The sequence below is a fragment of the Phasianus colchicus genome, chromosome 1, assembly GCF_987193195.1.
Source record: "Phasianus colchicus chromosome 1, bPhaCol1.hap1.1, whole genome shotgun sequence".
NCBI classification, from domain to species: domain Eukaryota; kingdom Metazoa; phylum Chordata; class Aves; order Galliformes; family Phasianidae; genus Phasianus; species Phasianus colchicus.
In genome coordinates, this window is record NC_143436.1 from 163,607,171 (window position 1) to 163,633,089 (window position 25,919).

Below are 25,919 nucleotides of genomic sequence, written 5' to 3' on the forward strand. Positions count from 1 at the left end.
TATCTTAACTGTATGTCTTGTCCATATGACTTTCCTACTTGACCATTTCTGCATCAAAAGAAGACTATTTTACCAACTATTTATAAGTATCTTAGCTGTATCCAGCTTGGTCAGTTTTACAGCAAGAACTGCTGGGATATGTCAATGAAAATGACAAATTCTCCACCCAGGATATTAATCCATATGCTTAGGCATACAAGTAGTGCTTATCAATTAGTCTGTGCACAGCAGGAGCTGCCAGGAGAGTTTCTGGGACTTTCTGAAATTCCCACTTGGAGAACTTCTGTAACATTTTGTTAAATGTTCTGTTGTGACGGCTGCTAGGAGTTCGGTTGGTCATCTTGTCTCTAGCCACTCCACTATCTCATCCATGTAGAGAATAGCTGAGGAGATCCAGAACTGCACAGGGAACTGCATGCATACATTTGCACACAATTGCAGCCCTGTAAACTACTGTTACACCAGAGATGTGACTTAGATTACCTACACATGTCACAGCTGTAACTCAAATTCCATACACTGTTACTCAGGAGTATGTACTGTCTTGTCTTAAAATGTTTGGGCATTTATTGTAACAGGATGGATCTGTTCAGTATGCAAGCTGTTGAATAATAAAACAGCAATTCTTGTCACTGATCCCCCTTAGGCATTTAATTTGTAGTGTTTTATACAACATTCTTTTACCTTCCATATTCTATCAAATCTGTTATGTGCTTCTTAATGTTACAAGTTTTTTTAATTTGTTTTTTGAGATCTTTTACATTTGGCTTAGAGATTCTCTTCAGTTATTTCCTCATCTCTGTTTAGCTTTAACATGGCCATATTTATAGGGAAGCTCAGCTCGCTTGCCTGATGGAAATGTAAGTTACTATCTTGGTGAAGAGGATGATTTTGGAAACACTTAAGTTTTAGATCCAGGACTTGAAAAAATTTTCATGGAATATTCTTGCCAACTAGATGTATTTTTAAGGAGGTGTTGTGTTGTTCCTGACATTACGAATGTACACTGATGGTAAATCTTGGATCCAGAAAATATCTGAATAGGTGTTGTGTGAAAAAGACAAAGTAGTTGGCAGAAAATGAATCTCCTTGCATTTCAGCTTGTTCTCAGATATCCTTGGGGCCGGGGACAGCTGAGCTTAGATTCTGAGTGATGTTCAGTTTAATGCTGTAAGTCTGGACATGTTTACTATCACAGTAACAGATTCACAAATAATGCACTGCCCAAGTTGTCTGGTTGTGTTCAAATGAGCTCTTGTGACCACCATTAAGGAATTTGACTAGGCTCACTAAGAACTCCTGTGGCCAGATTGAGAAGTTCAATTCACCTCCTTTGACTACCTGGTGATGCTCTTCCACTGTGGTCAACTGAGTTCCCATCAAGAATTCTGCAAGTCAGATTCTGACTGTTTGGACTCCAGCATAAGTCAGTGCACCTGGGAAGTAATAATCCCTTGCATTTCTTGCTGAGGCACTCCATGAGATCCTTCTCTGCATGTTTCTGCTGCCTGTTGAGATCCACCTGAATGTCAGTGTGCCATCTAATCTGTCAGCCACTCTTACTAATTTTTGATCTCTTTCAGAAACTTTTTTTGTAGTTCTTTGCTTCCAGGAATAGGAAAGAATAACTTTCAGCACTTAAACTCTTGATTTAAGCCCAATCAGCCTTGTAATATAACAAATATAATAATAAAGTATTAAGTAACTCTCCTATGTGCTATCTGCATAACTATACCTCTGCTCCCAGCAAACTGAGTCTTTCCATTGGGTCAACACAAATATAGGTTGCATGCCTCCTGCCCATCCGCCCTGAAAAAAAAAAAGTGTGAAGGAGTGAATACTATTAAGAGTATAGTGAATGCTTTTTAGATTTTTAATTTTAACTGCAAATTCTATAGCTGCTTTGGTTGAGCGTAACTGTTGTTTTGCTTAAAACTCTGGATATCTGTGCCCTCCCAAAAGGTCATTAATATTTTGAATTTACTTTAAGCAACATTTCTCATCATAGATTCAATGATGAGTTGAAGCAATTGTCTTTTACCTTATGTTGCTTAAAATAGGAAATACAGGAAATATTTTGTCTGTATAAAACTGCTTTTATAGCATTGCATTAGCTTGTCATTGCATTTTCTTTTCAGTATCCTCATGTCCCCATTTGTCTCCCCACCCACCAAAAAAGACCAGAATCCAAAAAAGCAAAATCTGGGTAAAATTCTTATTTTAAAATATCATGTTATTGCATCAACAGTCATATTTGTATTGGGCTGGAATTTATCTTTTAGAACTTAAATTGCTCCTTAAAGTGTTCAAATCCCTCCTTTTTTTTTTTTTTTTTACTTTACTTTTTGTTTGTTTGTTTGTTTGTTCTGTTTGTTGTTTATTTTCTTGAGGTGTTTACTTCATCCCTTAGAACCAAGGTAGTATTTTTTTTCTACAGTTCCAGCCTCATACTGTTGTGCTGCCAGGATCTTGAAGAAAAAAGTGTTTTACAGTGTGTTACTGCAGTGATATCCTGAATACTCTTCACATGCAATGGTTATTCAGTCTGAATTCCCATAAGAATGCCATGATCCATTTGGGTCCTGTGATCATCTCAGATTTTTTTTATGTTGTATTGAATATTGAAAATGAAAATGTTTGCAGTGTATAGAAGTAATTTGTTACAAAAGCACTATTTCATCAAGTGTGCATGATACATTTTTATGTTTGCTGCCTGCTACTTTTGACTACCGATCATAAACTTAATAATGAATTGTCAAAAATGTAATCAGCGTTCAATATAAACAGTGTATGGACAACATATAGTTGCAGACTTAGGTCTAAAATATATTGTTTTCCCACATTTTATGGATCAAAACCAAAGTTTAGTCATCGATGGTTTATTCAAGTGCTATACATGCTAAATAAAAAATGAATTTGTTTTCTGTTTTTCAGGGAAGTCTCAAGAACAGTCGAAAGATTTCACCACAAGAATTTATCCAGGAATTAAAATCTGGATCAACAGATGAAAGACTAGTGACTTGCTTAGAATCACTTCGTGTGTCCTTGACTAGTAATCCTGTCAGGTAATACAGAATTTGAACATCATTAATAAATATTGCAAAGATTGATCACATTCTTAATTCTTCATGGATTAAAATTAATAGATCTCTAGATGGGCACATGTCAAGGTTTGCCACTTAATGAATGTGTATGTTTTAATGAATGATTATATCTTTTTTTCTTTTTCTGCATTGATTATATACCTTTTGCAAATATTGTTTTTTAAAGCATATTTTTAATATACAGAGAAGATGAGAATCAAGTGATAGTTAATAGTTTTATCCTGGTACTTAAAAACAAAACAATAGCAAAGGAAACAAACTGAAATTACAGCGTATGGCACTAAAGAAAGAATCTCAAGAGCAAAATATATCCTCTGATCTTGATCACTGTTCTGCAGGTGAATAAATGGGACATAAATATCTCATAGTTACAAATAGTTCATGAAAAGTGATTTGGTAATCTAGCTGTAATACAGCTAACTGGTATTACAGATAGCATCATGCTACAGTTAATCAATTATCTACAACTATTTATTCTCCTTTCATATAGTAGTTGCAAAAAACTTAGATAATTCCATTAAGAGAACTTTTCAAAAATGCACTGAGAATGGAACACTGACAGCTACCTTGGTATTTTATCAGGCTGACAAAAAGCTGTGTTGCCTCCAGGTATAGGGCAAGTAATCTGTTATTCTGTTGTGGAAGCAAAGGAAAGGACAATAATAACACAACAGTATTTTACACACTAAATCATTCTCAGCCTCTTCAACTGCTGGGCATCTGATAAAGTGTCTGCGTACAATTTCATGTAATAGAAAATATGGTAAAAAACATCTAGTAGGACCATCTTTAGATCAAATATAGCCAGTTATTCTCAAAATACTTGATCAGTGTTTGCCTAATTTGTTTCAGAACAAACCACCCTACTTGAGGAGAAAATCTATTTTAATGTATTTATACATTTACATGAAAAACTTATAAAAGCATCTGATCATAGTGTATAATTTAAATACTTCCATTATAGTTCTGTGTCTAGCAAATACAAAGAACATTTTAATCCCCTCCTGTGATGAGAGCGGAGATATTTTGTCTTTCAAAAGAGCTTCTGCATCTTACCTTGTATTATTTCCAGTAGAATGACTTATTATTTGCCACTGATGAGATCCCACTGTTATAGGACTATCTGAAAATTCTGATTACTCTTCAAATGTAATATAAATAATAATAAAATATTATGACAACAAATAAATTTTACTGCCAGATAAACAATTTATTACCCACTGTGTTCAATGGTGTGTGGATCATAGAATCATTGAGGTTGGGAAAGACCACCAAGATCATCTAGTCCAGTTACTACCCCATCATCACCATGCTTATTATACCTTATCCCTAAGTAGCATATCTACCCTTTTCTTGAAAACTTCTGGGGACCTTGACTCCACTACTTCCCTGTGCAGCTTGTCCAATGCACTACCGGTCTTCCTGAGAAGTTTTTCCTAATATTTAACCTGAACCTCCCTTGTGTAATGTGAGCCCATTACTACTTGTCCAATCACTAGTTACTTGGGGGAGGAGACCAACTCTCACCTTGATATAAATTCTTTTCAGATAGTTTTAGAGAGTGATAGGCTTTGCCCTGAGCCTTCTTTTCTCCAGACTAAATAATTCCAATTCCTTCAGCCACTCTTCATAGGATTTGTGTTCCAGACCCTTCACGCATTTTGTTGCTTAGATAGTCTGGACAGGCTCCAGTGCCACAGAGTCTTTCTTGTAGTAAGGGGCCCAAAACTGAACACTGTACTGTACTGAACACTGAAGTGCAGCCCTTCCAGCACCATGCGCGGAGAAAAGATCTCCCTAGTTCTGCTGGCCACGCTATTTCTGATACAAGTCAGAATGTCATTGGCTTTCTTGGCCAGCTGCGTATGCTGCTAGCTTGTGTTTACCCAGCTGTTGATTAATACACCCAGATACTTTTCCTCCTTGCTTTCCAGTCACTCTGCCCCAATGGCATGGCATTACTGTGATCAAAATGCCTGACCTGACAGTTGGTCTTGTTGAACTTCATCCACTGGACTCAGACCATCAATCTAGGCTCTTCAGATCCCTCTGTATGGCCTTCCTGCAACTTAGTGTCATCTGCAAACTTGCTGAGGTTGCATTCAATCTCCTCATCCAGATAATCAGTAAACATATTAGTCAAGACTGGCTCCAGTATTGATCCCTAGAGAACACCTCTAGTGACTGGTCGCCAGCTGGATTTAACACCTTTCACTGCCATTCTTTGAGCCTGGCTGTCCAGGCAGCTTTTTACCCTGTGAAAAGCACACCTGTCCAAGCTATAAGCTACTATATAAGATTCTCCAAGAGAATGTTGTGGGAGACAGGAACTAAAACTTTACTACCAGGTAGTTTACATCCACAGCCTTTCTCTGTCCACTGGTCATCTGGTCATAGAAGGAGATGCTGGTCAAGCATGACCTGCCTTTCGTGAACCCATGCTGGCTGAGAAAAATGCTCTGGGGAAAACATATAAAGTAATGTTAGTGCAGTGAACAGAAATTTTTTTTCCTAATTCTCATAAAGTTTTTGGGGATGTTGAACTTCTGATTTTTCAGAATAGATGTTTCATTTTTACATGAAAGACAATTATTTCTTTTTAATACAGTTCTTAAACGTAAGCTTTTTAAGTAAAATAATGTAAGGAATTCACAGAAACTTTTGCTGCAACAACCCACAGCAGAATCTTTGTTTCAGTGATTATAGAAACTATTACATCTGTATCATGCTAGCTATCTTATGTTCTAATTATGGTTTTGTAATCAGTTAATAGTTAAAAGTACTATGCTAATTTCATACTAGAGAAAGAAAGAGTAGACAAGAGAGACCCATTATGAAATAAATTTCTGTCTTTTTTAGTAGTAATCAATCTAAAATTTTATTATATTAGTATGGAAAGTTAACTGAAGTTGTTGGGAAATATTTCCTGTCACTTATGGAAACAGAGGAGTCTTCCAGTATCCCCCTCCCTTAAATCACAGTGACATATAAAAAGCAGAACATGTCTTCTGTTATGACTACAAATGTTAGTATTTTCTGTGAAATGTAGGATTACGTAATTGATCAAACATTGTTTCAGCGAGACCAAGAGGTGCTATCCAGGGGATGGCTGCAGTGATGCAGGCAGTCAATGAAGAGTAGAACTTTGTTGTATCAAGCCATTTTGACCAAAAATAAACAGAAATGTGAAGCAGTTGTCTGGTAGAAACAGCTTGCCAAGGCTTAGTCTCACAAAAATTAGCTTTGGCAAGAGCTGAATTTTTTATGTTCTCTTGAAAGTATTCACATGCATTCATATCTCAGGGAAACATTTCTGTATTTTCTGTAGGCATTTTCTTCCTTCTTTACCATTTGTTGTTTAGATTCTCTAATTTTTATTAGATATCTAATATTTTGTTTTTTTTAAGTTAATCTAATTGGGCCAAGGAGTGAGGGCAATGCCCCTTGATCCTCTGTTGAATAAAGATCAAATTTAGGTCATAAAATCATCAAGTTATACTGCTTTTATTTATTCTCAAAATTTTAATTTATTTTAATTAATATTTGAAATATCAATTGTTTTAATGTCTTCCTTTCTCCCTAGCTGGGTAGAAAACTTCGGCCGAGAAGGTCTTGGTCTTCTGTTGGATGTTTTGGAAAGATTGGTTGAGACAAAACAGTAAGGATAACTTTCTTTAAAATTGATACTTTCTATTATTATTTATACAGCATTTAATTACAATATATATATATTTTAATCTAATCAGCCAGGACAAAGCTGTGAAGAGAAGCCAGCATAAGGTTATACAGTGTTTGAGAGCCTTCATGAATAATAAGGTATGGGATTTTCTTTAATCTGGAAGTTTGAACTACTGCTGTTCAGTCTGACATTGTGCACGATCAGTGAATGTGTGTGTAATTTGGAGAAGCAGGGGGTTGGTCAGCTGTGATTTGAAAAACTTTCTGCCACATTGATTTGCAGAAGCCTGCTTTCATAATAGTATAAACTTTTGATGCTGATGTTTGCTCTCATTAAAAATTGAGTGACCTGTTTTGACCTTTCCCTCAATTTTTTTTTATTTGAAAGAGTTAAAAAAGATCTGAAATCCATACTCAAGGAAACTGTTGTCATATTGCACTGGACTTTCAATATTATCATTTGGTTTTCTTCCAACTCTGCTTATAAGTATTTTTTTGCTGTTTAAGTATGGATTAGAAAGAATTCTGGGAGAAGAGAGGAGCCTTTTGTTGCTGATCAAAGCAATTGATCCCAAGCAAACTAATATGATGACAGACATTGTCAAACTCCTTTCTGCAGTGTGCATTGTTGGAGAAGAAAGCATGTAAGTACTGGCATTTAGCCAGACATTGTAAGATAATTTCAAGATAATTAATATTATAATTGTACTTAAATGAAATGCTGAATTTGTCACCTAATGCTTGAAACTAATATCTTTACTCTGTTGTCATTTTTGAAAATACCTTTATCTGTAACTTTTTTTGTGGTTGTATTGGTAAGAATTTTCCTTTTTGGCATGTGAATGAACTGGTTAGATGGAAGTAGTTTTGCAGCCATTTTTTCCTAGAAGTTTTTTAACATTACTTTTAAGGTGTTTTAGCCATTGTAATCTAGTAAGTCACTCTTTGGTTACATAAGACTCCAAAGGAAACAAGTTATGCTTAAACTTCCTGCATTTGTACTCTAGAAATTGAAATAGGTGAATGTTCTGGCAGCATGACTCTTGATATGACAAATGAACAAGAAGGTTAAATATCTCTCCTGAGTGAAATGCTTTTATTTTCATATAGCCTTGAAAAAATTTTGGAAGCTATAACAGCAGCAGCAGAAGAAAGAAATGTTGATAGATTCTCTCCTATTGTAGAAGGACTTCAGGATAACTCAGTTCAGCTGCAAGTAAGCAATTTTTTGCACAAATAGTCTTTACAACAAGCAAAAATAATTTTATATATTTTTCTGAATTACAAAAAGGGATACTGAAGAAGAGATACTGTTTTAAATAAAGGTTCAATTTGGGAATGTTTTTTAAAATGTAATCTTTGAAAATGCATTATTGGAAGGTTCAGTCTTGAGAAACATAATGATGTTGTGGTTGAACTTGCTTTCTTCTGCTTACCCAAATCTTACGAATTTTTTGAATTAAAGTTATAGTGCAATCTTTATAAGTCATTATTCTATTAGTGTGAGTAGTAACTCGTATTGATTTGCATGTAACTTGGGTGAATGAAAAATTTTTCATATCATATTCTGAATTTTGCCACGATGACAGGAGATAAATCTGCAATTTGAAAGAAATGGTTGTATTACTCCACTGTCACCTTTTGTATTAAATAGTTCATGTCTGATAGTAAAAATTGCTTTTGCTTTCTCAGTCTTTTTAGTTGTTTAGATATCAATTTGTAATATAATTTTTTGAGTAATAAACTGTCTTTCTTTAGTCTCCAGTATTGTAAAAATCACTACCAAAATACTTTGTTTTCTGACGTGCGTTCTAGAATAAATATTCTGTCTGTGTTGAGCTTAGGTCATTGGAAGATTATATAAAAGATTAAAGGTGGATTACTTTGATTGGCGAAGAGATAGTTGACTTCTCTTCCTTTTTTGAAATGTTTTGTTTATAGGTATTGCCATTTTTTTTTCCCACGTGAGAGCTGATGGCAAGTCATTTTTCAGAATCTTGTTGCCATAGCAAGAATTAGTTCCAGTGAAAAGACAAATTCACTTTTGGGCAATGGCTTTGTGTCCCTTTATATAAGGCTCAGCTTACAGTATATGTGAGTGAGAAAGAGGGATTGAAGGAGGGAATCTGTGTCAGGAGGAGAGAAGGAGGAAGAGGAGAAGGAACTTTGAGCCTCAGTTGTAGGTGATCTGGAAAGGGACTGCACAGGGAAATCGTACACTGTAAGACAATAAATTTCTTTCCTGTGTTCTGAGGCTTTTGAGCCTGCAGACCAGACACAAGTTTCTCATAGTAATGGGTTTCTACCTTTAGTGTTTTTGCAAGAGTCTTAACGGTTTTTAGTATTAGTTTTAAGTATGCAATGTGCTATATGTCTCTCTTCCTTTGGAATCTGTTTCATCTAGATTTCAAGGTAAATTATGTTTAAGTTAATACATCTCTGTTGAGTATAATTTTTGCTCGGTATTTTAGCATCCTGGAGATAGCAGGCAGTAGGAATTTGGGCCAGGAGTGCAAGCTTGAACATTCAGGTCAATATAACATTTGGCTCACTGCATTTGTATTGCTTTCTTTTGTTGTTTGTTCCATTTTTGTGCATTTTTTTTCTTTTGGTTTTTGTTTTGTTTATTTATTTTTGTTCCTTTTTGCTCTTCAGAGTTGCATATATTCACATGTGGATCTGATTACGAAAAAAAAAGCTTTAAATCCTTTTTCTATATAGTTCAAAAAGCACATGAAAACTGCAGTAAAAGCAGTCCCTTAGTGTATTTGCTGCTTCAAAGAAAATAAATGAGTACATATGATTAATTTATCCAAGAATTGTCTTCCATTTTTTTAGAAATTAATGCATAAAGACCTCTATAGATTTATAAGCATGTAAACAATTAATAGCTATTTTAGATCAACATTTGTGAATAAGCTTCAAATATTACTGTCCCTTGTGAACAGTTGTTGGTAAGCAGCCCACTTGATAAATAGATAGATACCAATATGAATGACAGTTGAGACAGAGCATAAAAAATAGTTATAGCTGATTTTCTCTAAGCAGTTAGGTTTTTCTTATAAATATGAGTGCATTCATGCTTAATATTTACAATGATGCTCAGTTCCCTTAGTGAGATAGCACTGATGAGATAACTGAATCAGTGCAGAAGACTTCAGCTCGGTTGTTAACTGTGCAGTAACCCTTATTTTTCTAGGGTTACTAGGTTAATATCTTCTGATATTAAGCAACTACTTTGCTACTAGTTAGTGCACTGTAGAATTGTACTGTTCCTTGTTTTGGGATTTGTTATCCTCTGATGCAGAGGAGAGCAGAATTTTTAAAACTGACAATTTATATGTTACAATTTGAGTACTTAAATAATTTGTTAAATTACTTTGGATTTACTGAGGATTTCAAATTTTCTGAAAATAGCTAACGTGTTCCATTTACTGTGTTTTCTGGTCATAGAAACCTAATGAAATTTCACATTTTTTGGAGTTAAGCTTGCATTTGAACACTTTCACCTAAAAAGCTTTTTTTTTTTTTTTCAGACTCTAAAAATGCTAGTTAGGTTTGCTTATTATTTTTTTTTTTCTTTCTTTTTTTCTTTTTTTCTTGTAAGGCTTCTCATGTGAATCAATTGTAAACTTCTACAACGATAACATTGACCTAGTGGTTAATTTGACAGTGCTTTAATGAGACAAAAGTTTACAGTTGTCAGTTACTTGGTGTATTTGCCTTGATTATCTGCCTGATATATGTAGGCTCGCTTTGTAGCAAGTGAATTTGACACTAACAACTGACCTTTTCAATTTTAAGTTGACTAACATTTCTGTTACTTGAAGGGTGAATTTATGAGAAGCCTTAGTATGTTAATTTTTGTATTTTCAGTGAAACCTCAGTATATCTACTTTTTTATTTGCTGAAAGCAAAGGATATTCTACTTTTGATCTTTCAAAAGATTGTCAGCAAGTATAGAAAGAGTACTAAAATATTTTTGGTTCAAGATGGGATTGATGATCCTAGTTTGAGAATATAGCTACAGCCAGAAGTAAAATTGAACTTATTGAGAAATATTTTTATGTCAAAGTTCTTTCCTATTCATCAGTAGCATTACCCTTACAGTATTTATAAATTGACAGAATACCATTTCATCCTTCTTTTTCATCTAATAACAAAAGAATGTGAGATTGTATGGCCTATGCTATTTTGGTTAGCTCAAACACTTGGCAGTTCTTGGCCATTTGGTCCTAATGAGATCCTTTCCATAAATGAGTAACTAATACGAGCAAAGCACAACTTATCTCAATGCAGTGACTGATAATATTATTTAAGATGCATGTAAATTTGCAAATGTACATTTGTGTGGACAATACAATATTTTAGTATTACAAGGGGGGAACAATTTAGGAAAATTAGTAAAGTATGTACCAAAGCCAAATCTGCATCTGGTTAAGTATTAGGAAACAAAATTTAACTAAATCTATATTATCATTTCTCCTTTCTACAACTGTTGATAAAAGTGAGAAAAGTAAAGTTGAAAATCTTCCTGCAGTTCTGTTATCTCAAGATGTGAAATAAGACGATGATTACCTATTTAGAATTAGTAATCATGTCTGTGTGAGGAAAAGCTGCTGTGAGCTACTGAGTTGTCAATACTCTCCATGAGAAAAGTACCAGTTATGTTATCTTTGTGTTCAACTGAGAAAAATAACAGCATTCCTCAGAGAATGCAGAGAAAAACAGGATTCAAATTTCGAGCTGTAAGCTCTTACCTAGTGGAATGTATCTATTTCATTGGTCTACTTTCTTATAGAGGAAAATATTCAAGTTGTTGCCATTCTAGGTGAACTCAGTGATCATCTATGCAAAGCTCTTCTCCTCTCTGCTCAGGAAAGAGAGTTTAGAAATTGCAGTCCTTGACACCGCAACAAAATTTTAGAAGGCCCATCAAAGAGCTGTATATTACTGTACGTCTTTTAAGTCTTAGAGCAAAAAATAATTTGACTTATTCAGGCATCTTCTCAAGGTTTGCAGAATCTACAACTTTTGATGATTTGGCTGTAGCTGTAGAACATTTTTCAAAATGTATTGGTCGCAATGAATTCTGACTTCCTAGGAAGCTAATTTACTTGTCTTCACTGAACTTCTTGCTAGTTCAGCAGAAGTACTTCTTCATTATTGAAGATGGGATGTCTTTTAGATGTGGACATGGCCTTGCCTCTTTTTGTCCATGACTGAAAAATGCAAAAGACTGTCAATCTCATTCAAAGTAATTGAGTGTGAAAGAATGCTGTTGTATTGTCAGTTTGGGCCCACCCATCTGAAGTGCAAGTAATGACTGATTTTTCTGTGTACCAAGAGTTGACATTTATAGAGCTGTCAACTTTGGCATCACAGCATTTTCCTCAAGTACTTTGAGAATTGTCAAGGAACAACTTTTCATTTGGGACTTCTGTCCTTCAATTTTTAATTAGGAACAGAGAAGACAATAATTTATGAGTGGATACTGCTTGGAATTCTGCATGTAGAGACAAATAATTGAAGAAAATGAATTATTTGTCTCTGAAAAGAATTGTCTGTAAGAATTACTTTTTTCTTCTGCAAGATGTTCTTTCAACTATATAGAAGATATTTTCTCTTTTGACTTACCCTTTATTTGCAGCATTTGAGATTGGACAGAAGGACCTGAAAGGCCTATTGATGCTTTCTTTTGATAAACACCATGAATAGGCAGTGAATGTGTTAGGAAACAACTTATTTCAAATAACAGTTTCCAATATAACACAGCAGAAGTTAAGAAGTGTTGTAAAGATCTGAACGGCTTATAGAATCAATCAGAGAACTGGTTAACAAGAATGGGAGTACAGCAAAGGAGTTTAATTACATGTAGGTATTCGTCTATGTACGGACATCTAACCGTGGGTATCTGAAGTTTGAACCGTGTTGTATTGGAAAACTATAATAATAATTCTATTTCTATAAGAATAATTCTATTTCTTGAGTTCTGTCTTGTGCATTAAACAGACACTACTTATACCAAGCTTGCTGCTGCGTTATTGACGTATCTTCAAACAGAGTAAAGGAGTATTAATATATTTTATTCAAACTGCGAACTTCAGAATAGAAAAAAATGTCTTAGTTCTTGAATCTTCCAATGGGTTATCAGTTAAAACTGCCTATTCACAAGCCACTGTTCATCAAGTTATTTAACCAGTATGAGGGACATTTTTCTCTTTGTTTTTGATATTTCTTCCTCAGATCTAACTTTCCCAAAAGCAAATTATTCAGAAGTAAATTTAAGTGAGGTGTTTTTTGTGATTTGGGCTTGTTTCCTCTTGTATAACTTGCACTCTTTCTGCTTTTTGCAGACTTCTCTTTGAAGGCTGCAGCAACTGTCATGAACAAGATTTTAAAGGTCATGACAAACAAACATTGGATACAAATATGTTGTTCAGTTTCCAAAAAAGCTTGATTATGCAACAAGAAAGTCTTAAATTGTCTTCCATTGGGTACTGTTAAAACAAATACTTGGAGATTTTATTCAATTCACATTGGGCACCATAGGTTAACTTTTTGTGTTATTGTGTGAAATTTTATTTTTTTTTAAAGAAGCTTCTAATTAATAAACTCTTTTCTAAACCCTTATAAAAGATTTTGATATTTTACAAACTTTTTTCTGTTTTGAAGATCAGACTTAGGCCAGTCAGAGCTTTCTTGCCTGTTGCTTGAGCCTTCCAGGAAGGAAGGCATTGGTCTGTGAAAAAGAATTTTGCTTCACAAAGCCATAGAATCATAGAATAGAATTATAGAATCACTCAGGTTGGAAAAGACCTTAAAGATCATCGAGTCTGACCATGACCTAACCATACTACTCTAACAACCCTCTGCTAAATCATGTCCCTGAGCACCACATCCAAATGGATTTTAAACACATCCAGGTTTGGTGACTCAATCACCTCTCTGGGGAGCCTGTTTCAGTGCTTAACAACCCTTTCTGTAAAGAAGTGTTTCCTAATATCCAACCTAAACTTACCCTGGCACAACTTGAGGCCATTTCCCCTCGTGCTGTCATCTGTCACTGGTGAGAAGAGACCAACCCCGCCCTCATTGTAAGCACCTTTCAGGTATTGGAAGAGAGCAGTAAGGTCTCCCCTCAGCCTCCTTTTCCCCAGACTGAACATCTCCTGTTTCTTCAGTTGCACCTCATAGGGCATATTCACCAAGCCCTTCACAAGTCTTGTTGCCCATCTTTGGACCTGATCCAGCACCTCAATGTCCTTTCTGTACTGAGGTGCCCAAAGCTGAACACAGTACTCAAGGTGAGGCCTCACCAGTGCCGAGTACAGGGACAGGATGACTTCCCTAGTCCTGCTTACTACTCCATTCCTGATACAAGCGAGGATGCCATTGGCCTTCTTGGCCACCTGGGCACACTGCTGGCTCATATTCAGCTAACTGTTCATCAGTACAACAAGGTCCCTTTCCATGCTACATTTATCCATATTATTCATTTCTTTATGTTGCAATTAGTCATACTATTCAATGAATTTGTTCTTTAGTTCTATTCTACTTCCAATATATTTGCACAGTAGAAGGATCAAGCTTACCTGGCTGTAGTTTTCAGATCACCCCCAAAATATCCTTTGTCATTTTCCTGTTTGTCAGTGTACTTTTAAACATGTATCCAGAAGCAAGTACTAAAAGAATTTTGGATTTTATTCTGACCTGTTGGGTGAATCCTCTTTTGTAACTTAATTGTTGGATTTATTTTGGAAGTTCTTCTGCCAACCACTGAACCTGTGATAGATTTTGTCTTTGTCTATTCTAGTGTGGAAATTATTTTCATGCACACGTAGAACATCTGATGAAGTGTTGGTGAAGTTTGTTTTCTCTGGGTACTCCTTTCTGTAATCTTTTCCTGTCCCTACAGATCATATAAATTAAAAAAGAAAATGCTACTGTTATCTCAGCAACAGTGATTAACTATAATAATAATTTACTGTTGTTCTAAATGGCTGTGATTCTGGAAAGTTAAATCCTGTTCCTGTAAGCTACGGGTTTTTCTAATGTATCTCTTCATTCTTTAGAAAAGACACTACTTGCTAGTTGACAACAGAAATCAGTTGGCCTGTTGCTTGCTGTTGATCTGAAAAACTGCTTCCCATCAAGTGTTCTGTGAAGCTGAGTACATTGAAAAAGGGAATATTTTAGCAGGGAAGGAAAAATAATGAAACCATTCTGTTCTTTAGGTTCACTTTAGTTTAAAATCAGCGTTATGTCTTCTAATATTTTTTTCACATACACACAGACATAAGCCTTTACAGTTTTCTGTTATGTCACTATGTATACATATATGTGTAAAAATTTATATTTATGCTATTTTTTATATGTTGAGAATTATATTTACCAAGGCATTTGTGGCAAATGGACTTAATTGTAAAAATGGCAACTTCAAAAGAGTGAGAAAATATATGATTTTTGTGGAATTTTGTAAAATTGTTTTTGGTATCCCTACCTCGTGGCTGACAAGAGATCTGAGTATCTTTATTATAGGATTGTAATGGATTGATGGCATGCTATCTAGTAGTTTGATTTGTCTTTTTTTCTTTATGAACATTGAAAACTAAGAAATAACACTATGTTGTTTTTCCTCTGTTGTAGGTAGCTTGCATGCAGCTTATCAATGCTCTTGTTACATCTCCTGATGATTTGGATTTTAGGCTTCACATAAGAAATGAATTTATCCGCAGTGGATTGAAAGAGATACTGCCAGTAAGTCTCTCTTTGTATTGCTATTTAAATTACTGGACTGTTAGAGTCTGAGAGGAGAAATGGAGAACAAGTTCTAATAAATTATTCTCAAGGGCATTTTATTAGGTGAGAGCCTAAGCAGTTAGATATTAGAATCAATCTTAAAATCAGAATGAAAAGGTGAAGTGTGCTCTCTTAAGCTTATGCTGAATCCTTAATCTTTTACAGCTTTGATTTAGAACCGGCTGCAGAATGTAATGCAGCCACTAGTGAAGCCAATTGAAGTCCTGTTTACCTTTTGCATATTAAAATTTTACATATTAAACTTAGCTCATTTTAAACTTTAAAATAATGTAGATTGATGGAAATTACTAAAAAGGTAAAGCTTATTTCCTTATGGAAATGCTAAATTTGCCAATCTTTCTACTGTTTCTTCCTTGCAGCAATTGAAATGTATTAAAAATGAAGCACTAGATATTCAGCTGAAGGTATTCAATGAGCATAAGGAAGAAGACATGATTGAATTCTCTCATCGTTTAGAAGATATTAGATCTGAACTCGAATATCCTTTTGATATTGGCAAGAGAAACATGAACTAAAGAATATATATAATAAAAATTTTTCTGTGTAGCTTTAATTTAAAACAACATTTTGACTGAATATTTGACAGAAATGTTTTTTACACTGTTATTCTCCTTAACTCTTTTACTGAAGTAAATGATGTTTACAACATGGTATGGAATACAGTTAAGGACACTAGTGCTGAAGGATATTTTCTTTCTATTCTCCAACATCTTTTGCTAATAAGAAATGATTATTTTATACGGTATGTTTAATGTTATATTGTATATTAAGTTATAATATATATAAGTGTTATAATGTATATTAAGTGTTAGTTATCAGTTGTTGTTTAATCATTAATAGAGTGTCTTCTACCATTTTATGAAATACATTTTAGTATTTTTCTGAAATGAATACAGTTTGTAATTATTGCTTTGTGAATTCATGTTTGAAAGTATCAGGAATGAGTAATAATGTTGTCTGTATGTTTTTTCCTCTTCCGCTTGGGATCCAACTCCATATATAAACAGAGAATACTGATTTTATTGGGATCTGAAGCTTGTTCCCTGCAAGTATAAGTGATCAGGACAGATCTCTTAATGCTACTAACGTGGTTTATAAACAGTTGTAACTGTGTCATGTATTTGAAACAAAAACATCATGCTCAGAAGTGTACTTTGTGCGTAGATTTCAACTTAGTAAATTAAGGGTGCTTACCTGACATTGGTACATCTGTGCTAGACCTTTTCCACTGGAATGATTTTGAAGTGACAGCTTGCACACTCTGGTCAAGTGGTCCAGCTGTGATACCAGTTGGCATTTAAGAACTGTTTTTCTTTTGTTTTAAACTGAGCAGAGCCTCAGTGTATCCATAGTGAAAAGTCATAAAAGCAGAAGGAATCAGCTAAAGGAAGAGCCATCTTTCTATTGGAAGGAAGCAGGAAGGAGTCCTGCCTTTTTGTAGTTCCATATGAAAAGAGTTGCAGATTTTATGATACAGAAATATTTCATGTTTATATGTGCTGGTTTTTCAGGCTTTGTGTAACTGTTCTGGTGTAATAAACTGCCAAATGTATTTGTTCTCTAAAGGTTTTGGGTTTTGCATTTATCCTTCTGTGGAAATAAGTCAACCCAAATCTTTTGACATTACTGTATTCAGAAGGAGGATTTTAAATATATGTTAATAAATAAATGTGCCTCTGTCTTTAGTCCACAGTATTTCAAATTAATTGAAGAGTGCGTGTCCCAGATAGTGTTACATCGAAGTGGAACAGACCCAGATTTCAGTTATCGTAAAAGACTAGATATAAATTTCAGCCACTTAGTAGGTAAGTCTCATGCTGGAAAATGTTTACAGTATTGTACTTTTTCTTCAAAACACAGAGTGATACGTGTGATTAAGAATATTATTTTCCCTGCATATTTGCAAGTGTGTATTTGCTTGTTTTTTCAGATATTTGTGTAGATAAAGCAAGATTAGAAGAATGTGAAGAGCGGGCTTCTGAACTTTCCAGAAAGGTGCGTAATAATTTTAAGTTATGATTGTAAGATGGATATAGGAAATTGCATAACAGACTCATGAGTAATGTAATTGAAAGTGGCATAGCTTTTAACTTCAAGTTACTATTATTACTTATGTTGAAGTGGGAATTTGAATATTTCTTGTGGTCTGGGAAGTAGAAAAGTGTTATAAAATACTTAACCTTAACTGAGTCTTTCTGCTATTTATTGTAAGGTACAAATCACCCCAAAATCAACTGAAAGATTCATGTGAACAGCTGTCTATTCTTGAAAAAGATAAACAGGGTGATAACAAGAGTTGTCTTGTTTGTATGTACAGATTCCGTCTTAGCATTCTTCACCATTTTTTATTTTTTTATTTTTATATTAAGAAACACAAAAGAAGAAGTAGAATCCTAGAAAGTATTCTTAAAATTGTTTTTTATCTCTTTCTTTCTTTTATTTCCTTAGTTTGAGAAAGATTTTGTAGCTCATCAAGAGACCCAGGCCCTACTGCAAAAAAAAGAAGAAAGAATCAATGCACTTGAAGCAGAATTACAAGCTTTTAAATCTCAGGTACAGGACAGTTTAATAAATATAGAAAGTATTCTTTTTAGAATAGATTTCATTTTGATTTTCTTGCAGATTTTGATAAAGTGATTGAGGGTAATTCAAAGAATCCTGTTATTGATTATTATTGTCTGTTAGCTTTCTTTATTTCTGTTTTATAGCAAGAATTGTAGTGTGACATTAATGAGCTATGTGAGATCCCAGTTGATCCTTTTTGTGCCCGAGTTCTGTTAATTAAACTAGTTTCTTACATTTCATTTGGATTTTACTTTCAGTGTCATATATTTCCAAAGTAATTAACCACATAGGGTAATAAGTCCTATGCTTTTAGATTAGCATTCATCACTGTGATCTTTATCCCTCCACAGGAAATTATTCATTGTGCAGTTTGCTTTTCTGAAACCTTACCATGAATATCCAGCAGAGAAAGAAAACCTGTGATTAGTGAAGAAGATTTGCTGATAATTTTTCAAATTTCAAGCATATATAGTGCAGACTTTTTGAGTGATGCTTGAGTTAACTTTTAACTACTTCACTCTAAAATCTGTATGTGAGGAAGTGACTTTCCTGTGTCTTATTTTTAGGTGTGAGGTTCAATATCAGAATGACTAAAGAAAGATAACATTGAGATGACATGCATGTAGAAAGATGTTGAAATATATGCTTTCATCATAAAGCTTTTTTATGGTTCTGAGGTTGTTTAATTTTTCTAGTGAGGAAAATCAGTTCATCTATTCTTTGATTGGTTGAAAATGTAATTTTGATTCAGGTTTCTGGTCAGAATTCACTGCTTATATATATATATATATATATTCAGCATGCAGTCAGTGAGCATAATTTATGCTTACACTCACAGATTATCATACCATGAACTATCTTGCTATTAATGTTACTTGAAATGCTTCAGGCATATCAAGTAATTGATTCATTCAATTTAGTAATATTACTCGTATGTCCATCCTAAGAGGAATCTTTGGTTTCCATATGGCATCTACTTGTTACAACTGTCTTTCTCCTGGTCTTCTTCCTCATTTTCACTTTATTAGTATTTGGAGCTTTTTAGTATTCAGTTTCTTTCATCTTGTAGAACTTAAGTTTTCAGTGTCTATGTCAGTATAAAGAATGCTTCCTTCAAGCATTTGAAAACAGTAAAACTGTCCTGCATTTATTTAATTATATTTATTGATTTTCAGCTATTTCTTTTTTAAAAAAAAAGTTTGATCTTTGCTTATTATGTTTCCCCTCTAAGTTTGAAAACTAAAATGAACAGTGCCAGTTCATAATGATAAGTTAAAAGAAGTTGATTAGCAGTATAGATAATATTTATTCTTTTGTTCTTTTTGTTGGTTACCTCTTTAGCAGTGCTAGGATAGAATTTCTTAACATAGCACAACAAAAGCAAAAAAAATCTTTTTTTTTTTAAATTGAAGTTCTAAAAGGAAAAGCCCATCTTCATACAATATAGATATTGTCACCGCATTGAATATTAAGTAGTTGCTATCTTACAAATTGTTGTTGCAGTTGTAAAAACTGCTTCTAACTTAGTCATATTCTGAAGTAAAATTTTAGGAATAGTTCTCCATGATCTGTTGGATAAGTAAGAATGCAAGAACTGTTTTTAAATTTGAGTTAAAATGATAGTCTAGATAAAATTTCATCAAGGCACGTATTATACACTTTGTAGGTCATGATCACTGAAATATGATGAGGGGATGTAGAATTTCAGTTTGTGATTTTTTGCATAGTCTGAGTGTCTGTTTCAAATATTGAGACTTCCAGTTACGAAATGAAAAGTGTGTTGGGTTTATTATAATACATATTTAAGTGTCCTGTGTACAGAAAATATCATGCCATCTTAATTTGTTGACTGTAACAGCGATGGCATTTTGTTAGTAAAAATATGAAACTGAATATTTTCCTTGTCAGTATGGCTCCTTGCCACCTGGATTTCTGCCATCAACATGTGGGGATGCATCTGTCATTCCACTGGAAGCTGCAGAACCACATCAGATGCCTCCTCCTCCTCCACCACTGCCTTCTAATGGAGCAATCCCACCACCACCACCGCCTCCTCCTCCTCCTCCACTACTTTTGAATGGCTTGGGATTTGCTGCAGGAATTGGTGCTCCTCCACCACCACCACCTCCACCAGGCCTGCCTGGGGCACAGTGGTCTCCACCTTCATGTACTCTGCCATTTGGACTGAAGCCTAAAAAAGAATTTAGACCAGAGGTTACCATGAAAAGGCTCAACTGGTCTAAGGTAGTACTGATGAATGGCAAATACATGCTCTAAAATCTTACATAGAGATTAAATAGATTAGTAGGAATAAGACATCATAGGCTAATCAGCTAAATTTATGTTAGGTATGCATACTTTTTGCCTTTATACGATCTGAAGAGAAACCAGAGTATTTCTCTTTTTTGAAAATTGTGTTCCATTTACCCCTGAAGCTTCTGAGAAAATGTCTGGAAAATATAATTCTGGGCTGGAGTAATAGAACCTTGATACCAGCATGCTTTCTGGATCCTGCTGTGCCTTGACTTTTAGTGGACTGTTTTCACTGTATCAATCACTGTATTATTAGCTATGTAGTTTCCAGACAAGTGTTTTGCCTCTGTCATTCTGTGGGAGAGCCGTTGCAAGTGTTTGTATTTGTCCTCAGTATAAGTGTACTTAAATAAATTTAACAGTTGCAAATATATATTCTGTCTAGTTCTTTCCTCTCCCTTGTGACAGGATCAAGTACGCCAAGACTATCAATATACTGTATTTTAGAAAATAGTTAGTTAGACCAAAACAAAAACTGTCAGAGTTTTATGAGGCAATATAATATAACCAGCTGTTATTTAAAATAATACTATTTAAAATAACCAGCTGTGTTCAGAGACCAAAGTTTACCCAAGTTTCATAATCTAAATAAAACACCAAATACAGTTTGAAATATGTACACCTTGAGTAACAAATATGTTGTCTGTACTGCTTTATATTGTTTCTCCAAAAGCACTTGATCTTGAATCATTTTAACAACTCTAAGATTAGGGGAAAACTTTGTGTTTTACGGAGCCGTTAAGTATTTCATTAGTTTTGGAATCTACAGAGGTTAGTCTTTCCATAGTATAAAAACCATTAATTAAATTTTGTTTTTATCTCTTAAAGATCAGGCCTCAAGAAATGACAGAGTCCTGTTTTTGGGTTAAGGCAGAAGAGGGCAAGTATGAGAATGCTGACATGCTTTGCAAACTGGAACTTACATTTTGTTGTCAGAAGAGGGGTAAGTCATTGATACCTACAATTTTCAGCTTTTGGAGTTACCTTTTAGATAATTGGGTCTTAAATAACTGTATACACTGTTAAACATATACTGTTCTATGCGTTAATGTTATGTTTTTAAAGTAGAGTGTGTGATGAAAGAAATTTGAAAATCTCACACTTCTTAAAGCAGCAACATTCAACCATTTTACTTTAAGGATGGCAAGAAAATGTGTGACTCTTAACATATCAAAAACTGAGAAATGTTTCCTGATAATATAGACACTTGGAAAATTCTTTATGAAGTTTTGTCAGAGTACCTTAATAAAATACACTAATACAGTGACACAAGAAGGTGATATGTTTACTTTCAGAGTGCATACATTAATTGATATGTTTTGGTTGAAGAATAAAAGTTTTTTAGTGAAGTTCTTTACTTCTCACAAACCTATAGCAACCTTGATGTCCTTTGACATTTTCCTTAGTTTCTTTAGCTTTCAAAGCCTGTGGAAGAGCAAACTCTGCAAGCATTTTTTGTCTTTTCTGCCTTTCTGGAAATAAGTTGTTTTACTAGCTATTACAACATTATTTATCCAATATAATTATTTGCTTACAGTTAATTCTTTACACTTTTTTAATGCTCGATGATTAGTATCAGAGATTGAGTACTTTGGGACAGGTAAAGGAGCACAAATAATTAGTTTGTTTTCAAATTGAAAAGGCATTGTTAAATTTTTAGTCTCTTTCACATTCTTCATCATGATATTTTTATTTAATATAATGTGTAGTGTTATTTAGAAACCCCCAGGTTTTTATTTGTTTTGTTTGTTTGTTTATTTTGCTGAGCTTTTGTCAGAGCAGACTTTTGATGCTTAAGGTGATGTAGTATTTCTAATGAGTTGAGTTGCAATTTATTAATGTTGATACTTAAGAATGTTTAAAATGTTGTTCAAAGATAAAAAAAGGCAAGAAAGCCTCATAGACAGTAGATTCTTAGACTATTAGAATAAGTCTGAAGAAAATTGTGGTGCTTTCATAATGTTAGGAGAATTCCCAATTGAATCCCTTTGAATTAATAAGTTAGAAGGTTTAAAAGCCACTGGAGGAAGTACTGTTTCCCATGCAATTAAACAATAAAATTTGGGAGGCTGAATGATGTTCGGACCAAATGTTGAAGGCTCAGAGGAGGATTGTGAATCTCCATAGACAGCAAGAACATCAGAGTTAACAAGATTACATACTTTAAAAGTTTAACTGAATAGACTGAATACATTGTTTTGACAAAACCTAATAGAGAAGAATTATTGGATCCAGCTGAAAAAATGAGTGAAATACATTGTTACACCAAATAGTGTAGTAAATGGTGGGTAAAAAGTCTTCAGGGATGAATGTACATTTTTTTCTAGAGGTTGTATTCACTGCTTTATATTTAAAAAAAAATTTTTTTTTTTTACTTTTTGAAATCTTTCACTTGAATAATGGGTCTCCTCATTTTTTTTTTTTTTTTTCCCAAAGGAAAAAGAGACTAAAGATTATATTTAGAGCATTAGGTAGATATCAAAAGAGTGATGTGCAACTAAATTTCAGCTTTGTTCAAATAAGTGGTTCACAAAAATTTGCATGAATACTTAAACTCCTAAGTAGGCAGCACTGGGTATCCCAGTGTCTCTTAGTAACAACATGAATCCTAGTTCAGAGAGTATTACAGTAACTACTTTTATTTTCTTGGCTGTAGGAAGAAGGGATGCTTTTCCGTAGCTTATACAATACTTACATGTCTAAAAATCGGAGACAAACATTTTTCTGCACCACTAGTCTTAAAGAGGTTTATAACTGTGCTTTATAATGTAGAGTCATCAAACTAGTCACCATATTCAATTTGGAAACAGTCCTTGACTATTTCTAAAGCTTTGTCTCTGAAACCAAAAAGACAAGTTGAAAATGATTCTATATTGAGTTGATGCCATATAAAGAATGAACTGTTTTCTGTTGAAGCAACTGCTTATGTGTTCTTTTCATTGAAGTCATTGTGTAAGAAGGGACCAGAATGTTCAGTGATGCTTTAAATGCTTTTTATTGTAATTAAGTAAAATCAGATTGAAGTACTCAGATGGTCAATTACTACTTTTTACCAGCTGATGTACCCAAAGTAAATATTTCATTCTTGATTCATGTATAAAATCCATTGGAAAATGTCTGTGTTTAAAAGGAATACAGAATAATCATAGAATGGTTTGGATTGGATGTTCCCATTCACTTCCAACCCCCTGCTACCATATAAGGCCCACTCACCCACCCCCTATATAAGGCTGCCCAAGTGCCCCATCCAGCCTGGCCTTGGACACCTTCATGGATGGGGCATCCACTACAATAATATAGAAAAGATTTGAAGCTATAGCAGATGTTTGTATGAAAGTTATAAATGATGTTGATTCTTAATGAATATTAAAGCAGTTGAAATAATTGAAGATGTTATGGAGTCATGAAAGAAACATTACTGTGAGCGTAAAAATGTAAAGGAAGGGTCTAGCTTCTAACTGTTGGAAAAATATTGAGGGTAACATGGAGCAAAGATTATATGTGGGGAAAAACTCATTTTTATTTGAGGATGTCAGGAGAGTCAAGACATGGAATTTTGTAGTTTGAAGGGTCCAACTGGTCCAACTATCTTTTTAAAGTAGAGTCAACATAATTAATGTTGCTTGAGGCTTTGTCCTGCTGAGTTCTAGATAACCCTGAAGATGTAGAAGGTATGGCTATGAGGCTGGGCAATGTTTTTTAGTGTTTATCTCCACTGTGGTGAATTTTTTTTTTTTTGTAACATCTTGTTGCAGCATCTGTTATTGAACCTTTTGTCTGTTGTTTCTTATTTATAGTACATCTCTGAGAAGAATCTGTTTACCTCTTATTGTAGCCTCCTGTTAGATAGTTGGAGACAGTAGTAAGAATTCCATCTTTTCTGCAAACTAACAGTTACAGTTCTCAAGCCTTTTCTCTTCATCATGTTTCAGCCCTCTCATCATCTTGGTGGCCTTCCCCTGTACTCATTCAAATGTATCTCTGTTTTTCTTGAAGTGGCGAGTGCAAAACTGAATAAGTGCTTCAGATACTTCTCCCTGGGAGAGACGAAAGTAGAGTGAAATAATCACTTCTTGGACCTGCTGATTACAGTCTTAGTAACTTATTGAAGGAAATGTTTTCACTGTGTCACTTGTTTGATAAGAATAATTCATAATAACTCAAAGCTATGGGTGGCGTATTTTTTCCTCGTTTATTTGTTATAAGAGTACAGTTGTCATTTTTGTCACTTTCCAGAAATTAAGTCGTTCTGTGAAAGGAACGTGTGTTACAAAAATTACATATTTAAACAGGAACAATGAGAAGTAGCAAAGCAGCTGTTGCTGATTCTGTTCTTATAGGCAAGCTATGAAAAACAAAGTGCAGGTTATTTATCAAAGAGCTCATTTTCTGAACTCAAAATTCATTTGCACTCTTAAAGAAATATAAGATTACATTACAAAAGAAGTAGGCAAGGACAAAATAACAGGCCAACTCTTTTAATATGTAAAGTCACATAGATTTCCTGTTACATAGGGAATGTGGGAGGACACAGAATCCACACAGGTCCAGAATCATGAAGTACTTATTAGCATGTGGAGGAAATATTTTCACTATGAATGCTTGAGAAAAGATTAAACTAATGACTGAAAAGCATACATATGTTTGATATTTGCAAGAAAGTGTGCTTATTCTGATTTTATTCTGAGATACCCCAGGAATATTAAAAGTTTCTGGAACCTTCAAATCATTAGTTTTCTGTCAGCAGCTAAAAGAATAAAAGTAGGGAATGAAATTACTGCCTTAGAGACATCAGTTTGGAAGTAAGGAATGGCCTCTGACCTCACTGGCTGTAAAAAAAAAAGTGAAGAAAAAAAAAGAAAATTGACCATGGGGGAAAAAAAAAAAAAAAAAGCAACTGAAAATAAATTGAATATGAATTCTTTGCATATATCTTCTTTGGCAATCTCATAACTCTTCTCTTTAAAAGGCAAAACGAAGCATATGGTATGATAGATAGTTTGAGATTTAAAAGAGAAATCGTAAGAAATATCAAGTGTATAAGATCTATCAGATTTATGCTCATGGTTGTGTATCAGTAAAGAAAATCTGTGGCAAGTCTTTCTAGCAACACTGGTATCAAAGCAATCACTTAATATAATTCTTTGGAAACATTAAACCAAATAGATGACTTAAATCTGACTGATATGTGAAAAACTGAGCAGTGCAACATGAGCAAACCTTATGTATACTTCTGAATTCTGGAGCATCTCCCCTGTGAAGAAAGGCTGAGTGAACTGTGTCTGTTTAGCCTTGAGAAAAGAAGACTGAGAGGGGACCTGATCCAGGTCTATAAATATCTAAGGTGTGGGGGGCAAAGTGGCGAGGCCAGACCCTTTTCAGCAGTGTGCGGAGACAGGACAGGGGGAAACGGCCAGAAACTGGAGTATAGGAAGT

At 34.3% G+C, this 25,919-nt stretch overlaps 1 protein-coding gene across 3 annotated transcripts in view; it reads left to right on the top strand.

The window, feature by feature from the left end:
• Positions 1–25,919, top strand: part of DIAPH3 (diaphanous related formin 3) — a 233,416-nt gene that overhangs the window by 31,369 nt on the left and 176,128 nt on the right. For all 3 annotated transcript variants that reach the window (XM_090131181.1, XM_090131192.1, XM_090131188.1), the window contains 13 exons: positions 2,935–3,065; positions 6,688–6,762; positions 6,851–6,920; positions 7,290–7,426; positions 7,893–7,998; positions 15,432–15,542; positions 15,965–16,083; positions 16,231–16,347; positions 17,292–17,410; positions 17,536–17,600; positions 18,054–18,158; positions 20,079–20,414; positions 21,312–21,426. In XM_090131181.1, the coding sequence (XP_089987307.1) occupies positions 2,935–3,065; positions 6,688–6,762; positions 6,851–6,920; positions 7,290–7,426; positions 7,893–7,998; positions 15,432–15,542; positions 15,965–16,083; positions 16,231–16,347; positions 17,292–17,410; positions 17,536–17,600; positions 18,054–18,158; positions 20,079–20,414; positions 21,312–21,426 (1,606 nt within the window). The remainder of the gene's footprint in view (positions 1–2,934; positions 3,066–6,687; positions 6,763–6,850; positions 6,921–7,289; positions 7,427–7,892; positions 7,999–15,431; positions 15,543–15,964; positions 16,084–16,230; positions 16,348–17,291; positions 17,411–17,535; positions 17,601–18,053; positions 18,159–20,078; positions 20,415–21,311; positions 21,427–25,919) is intronic.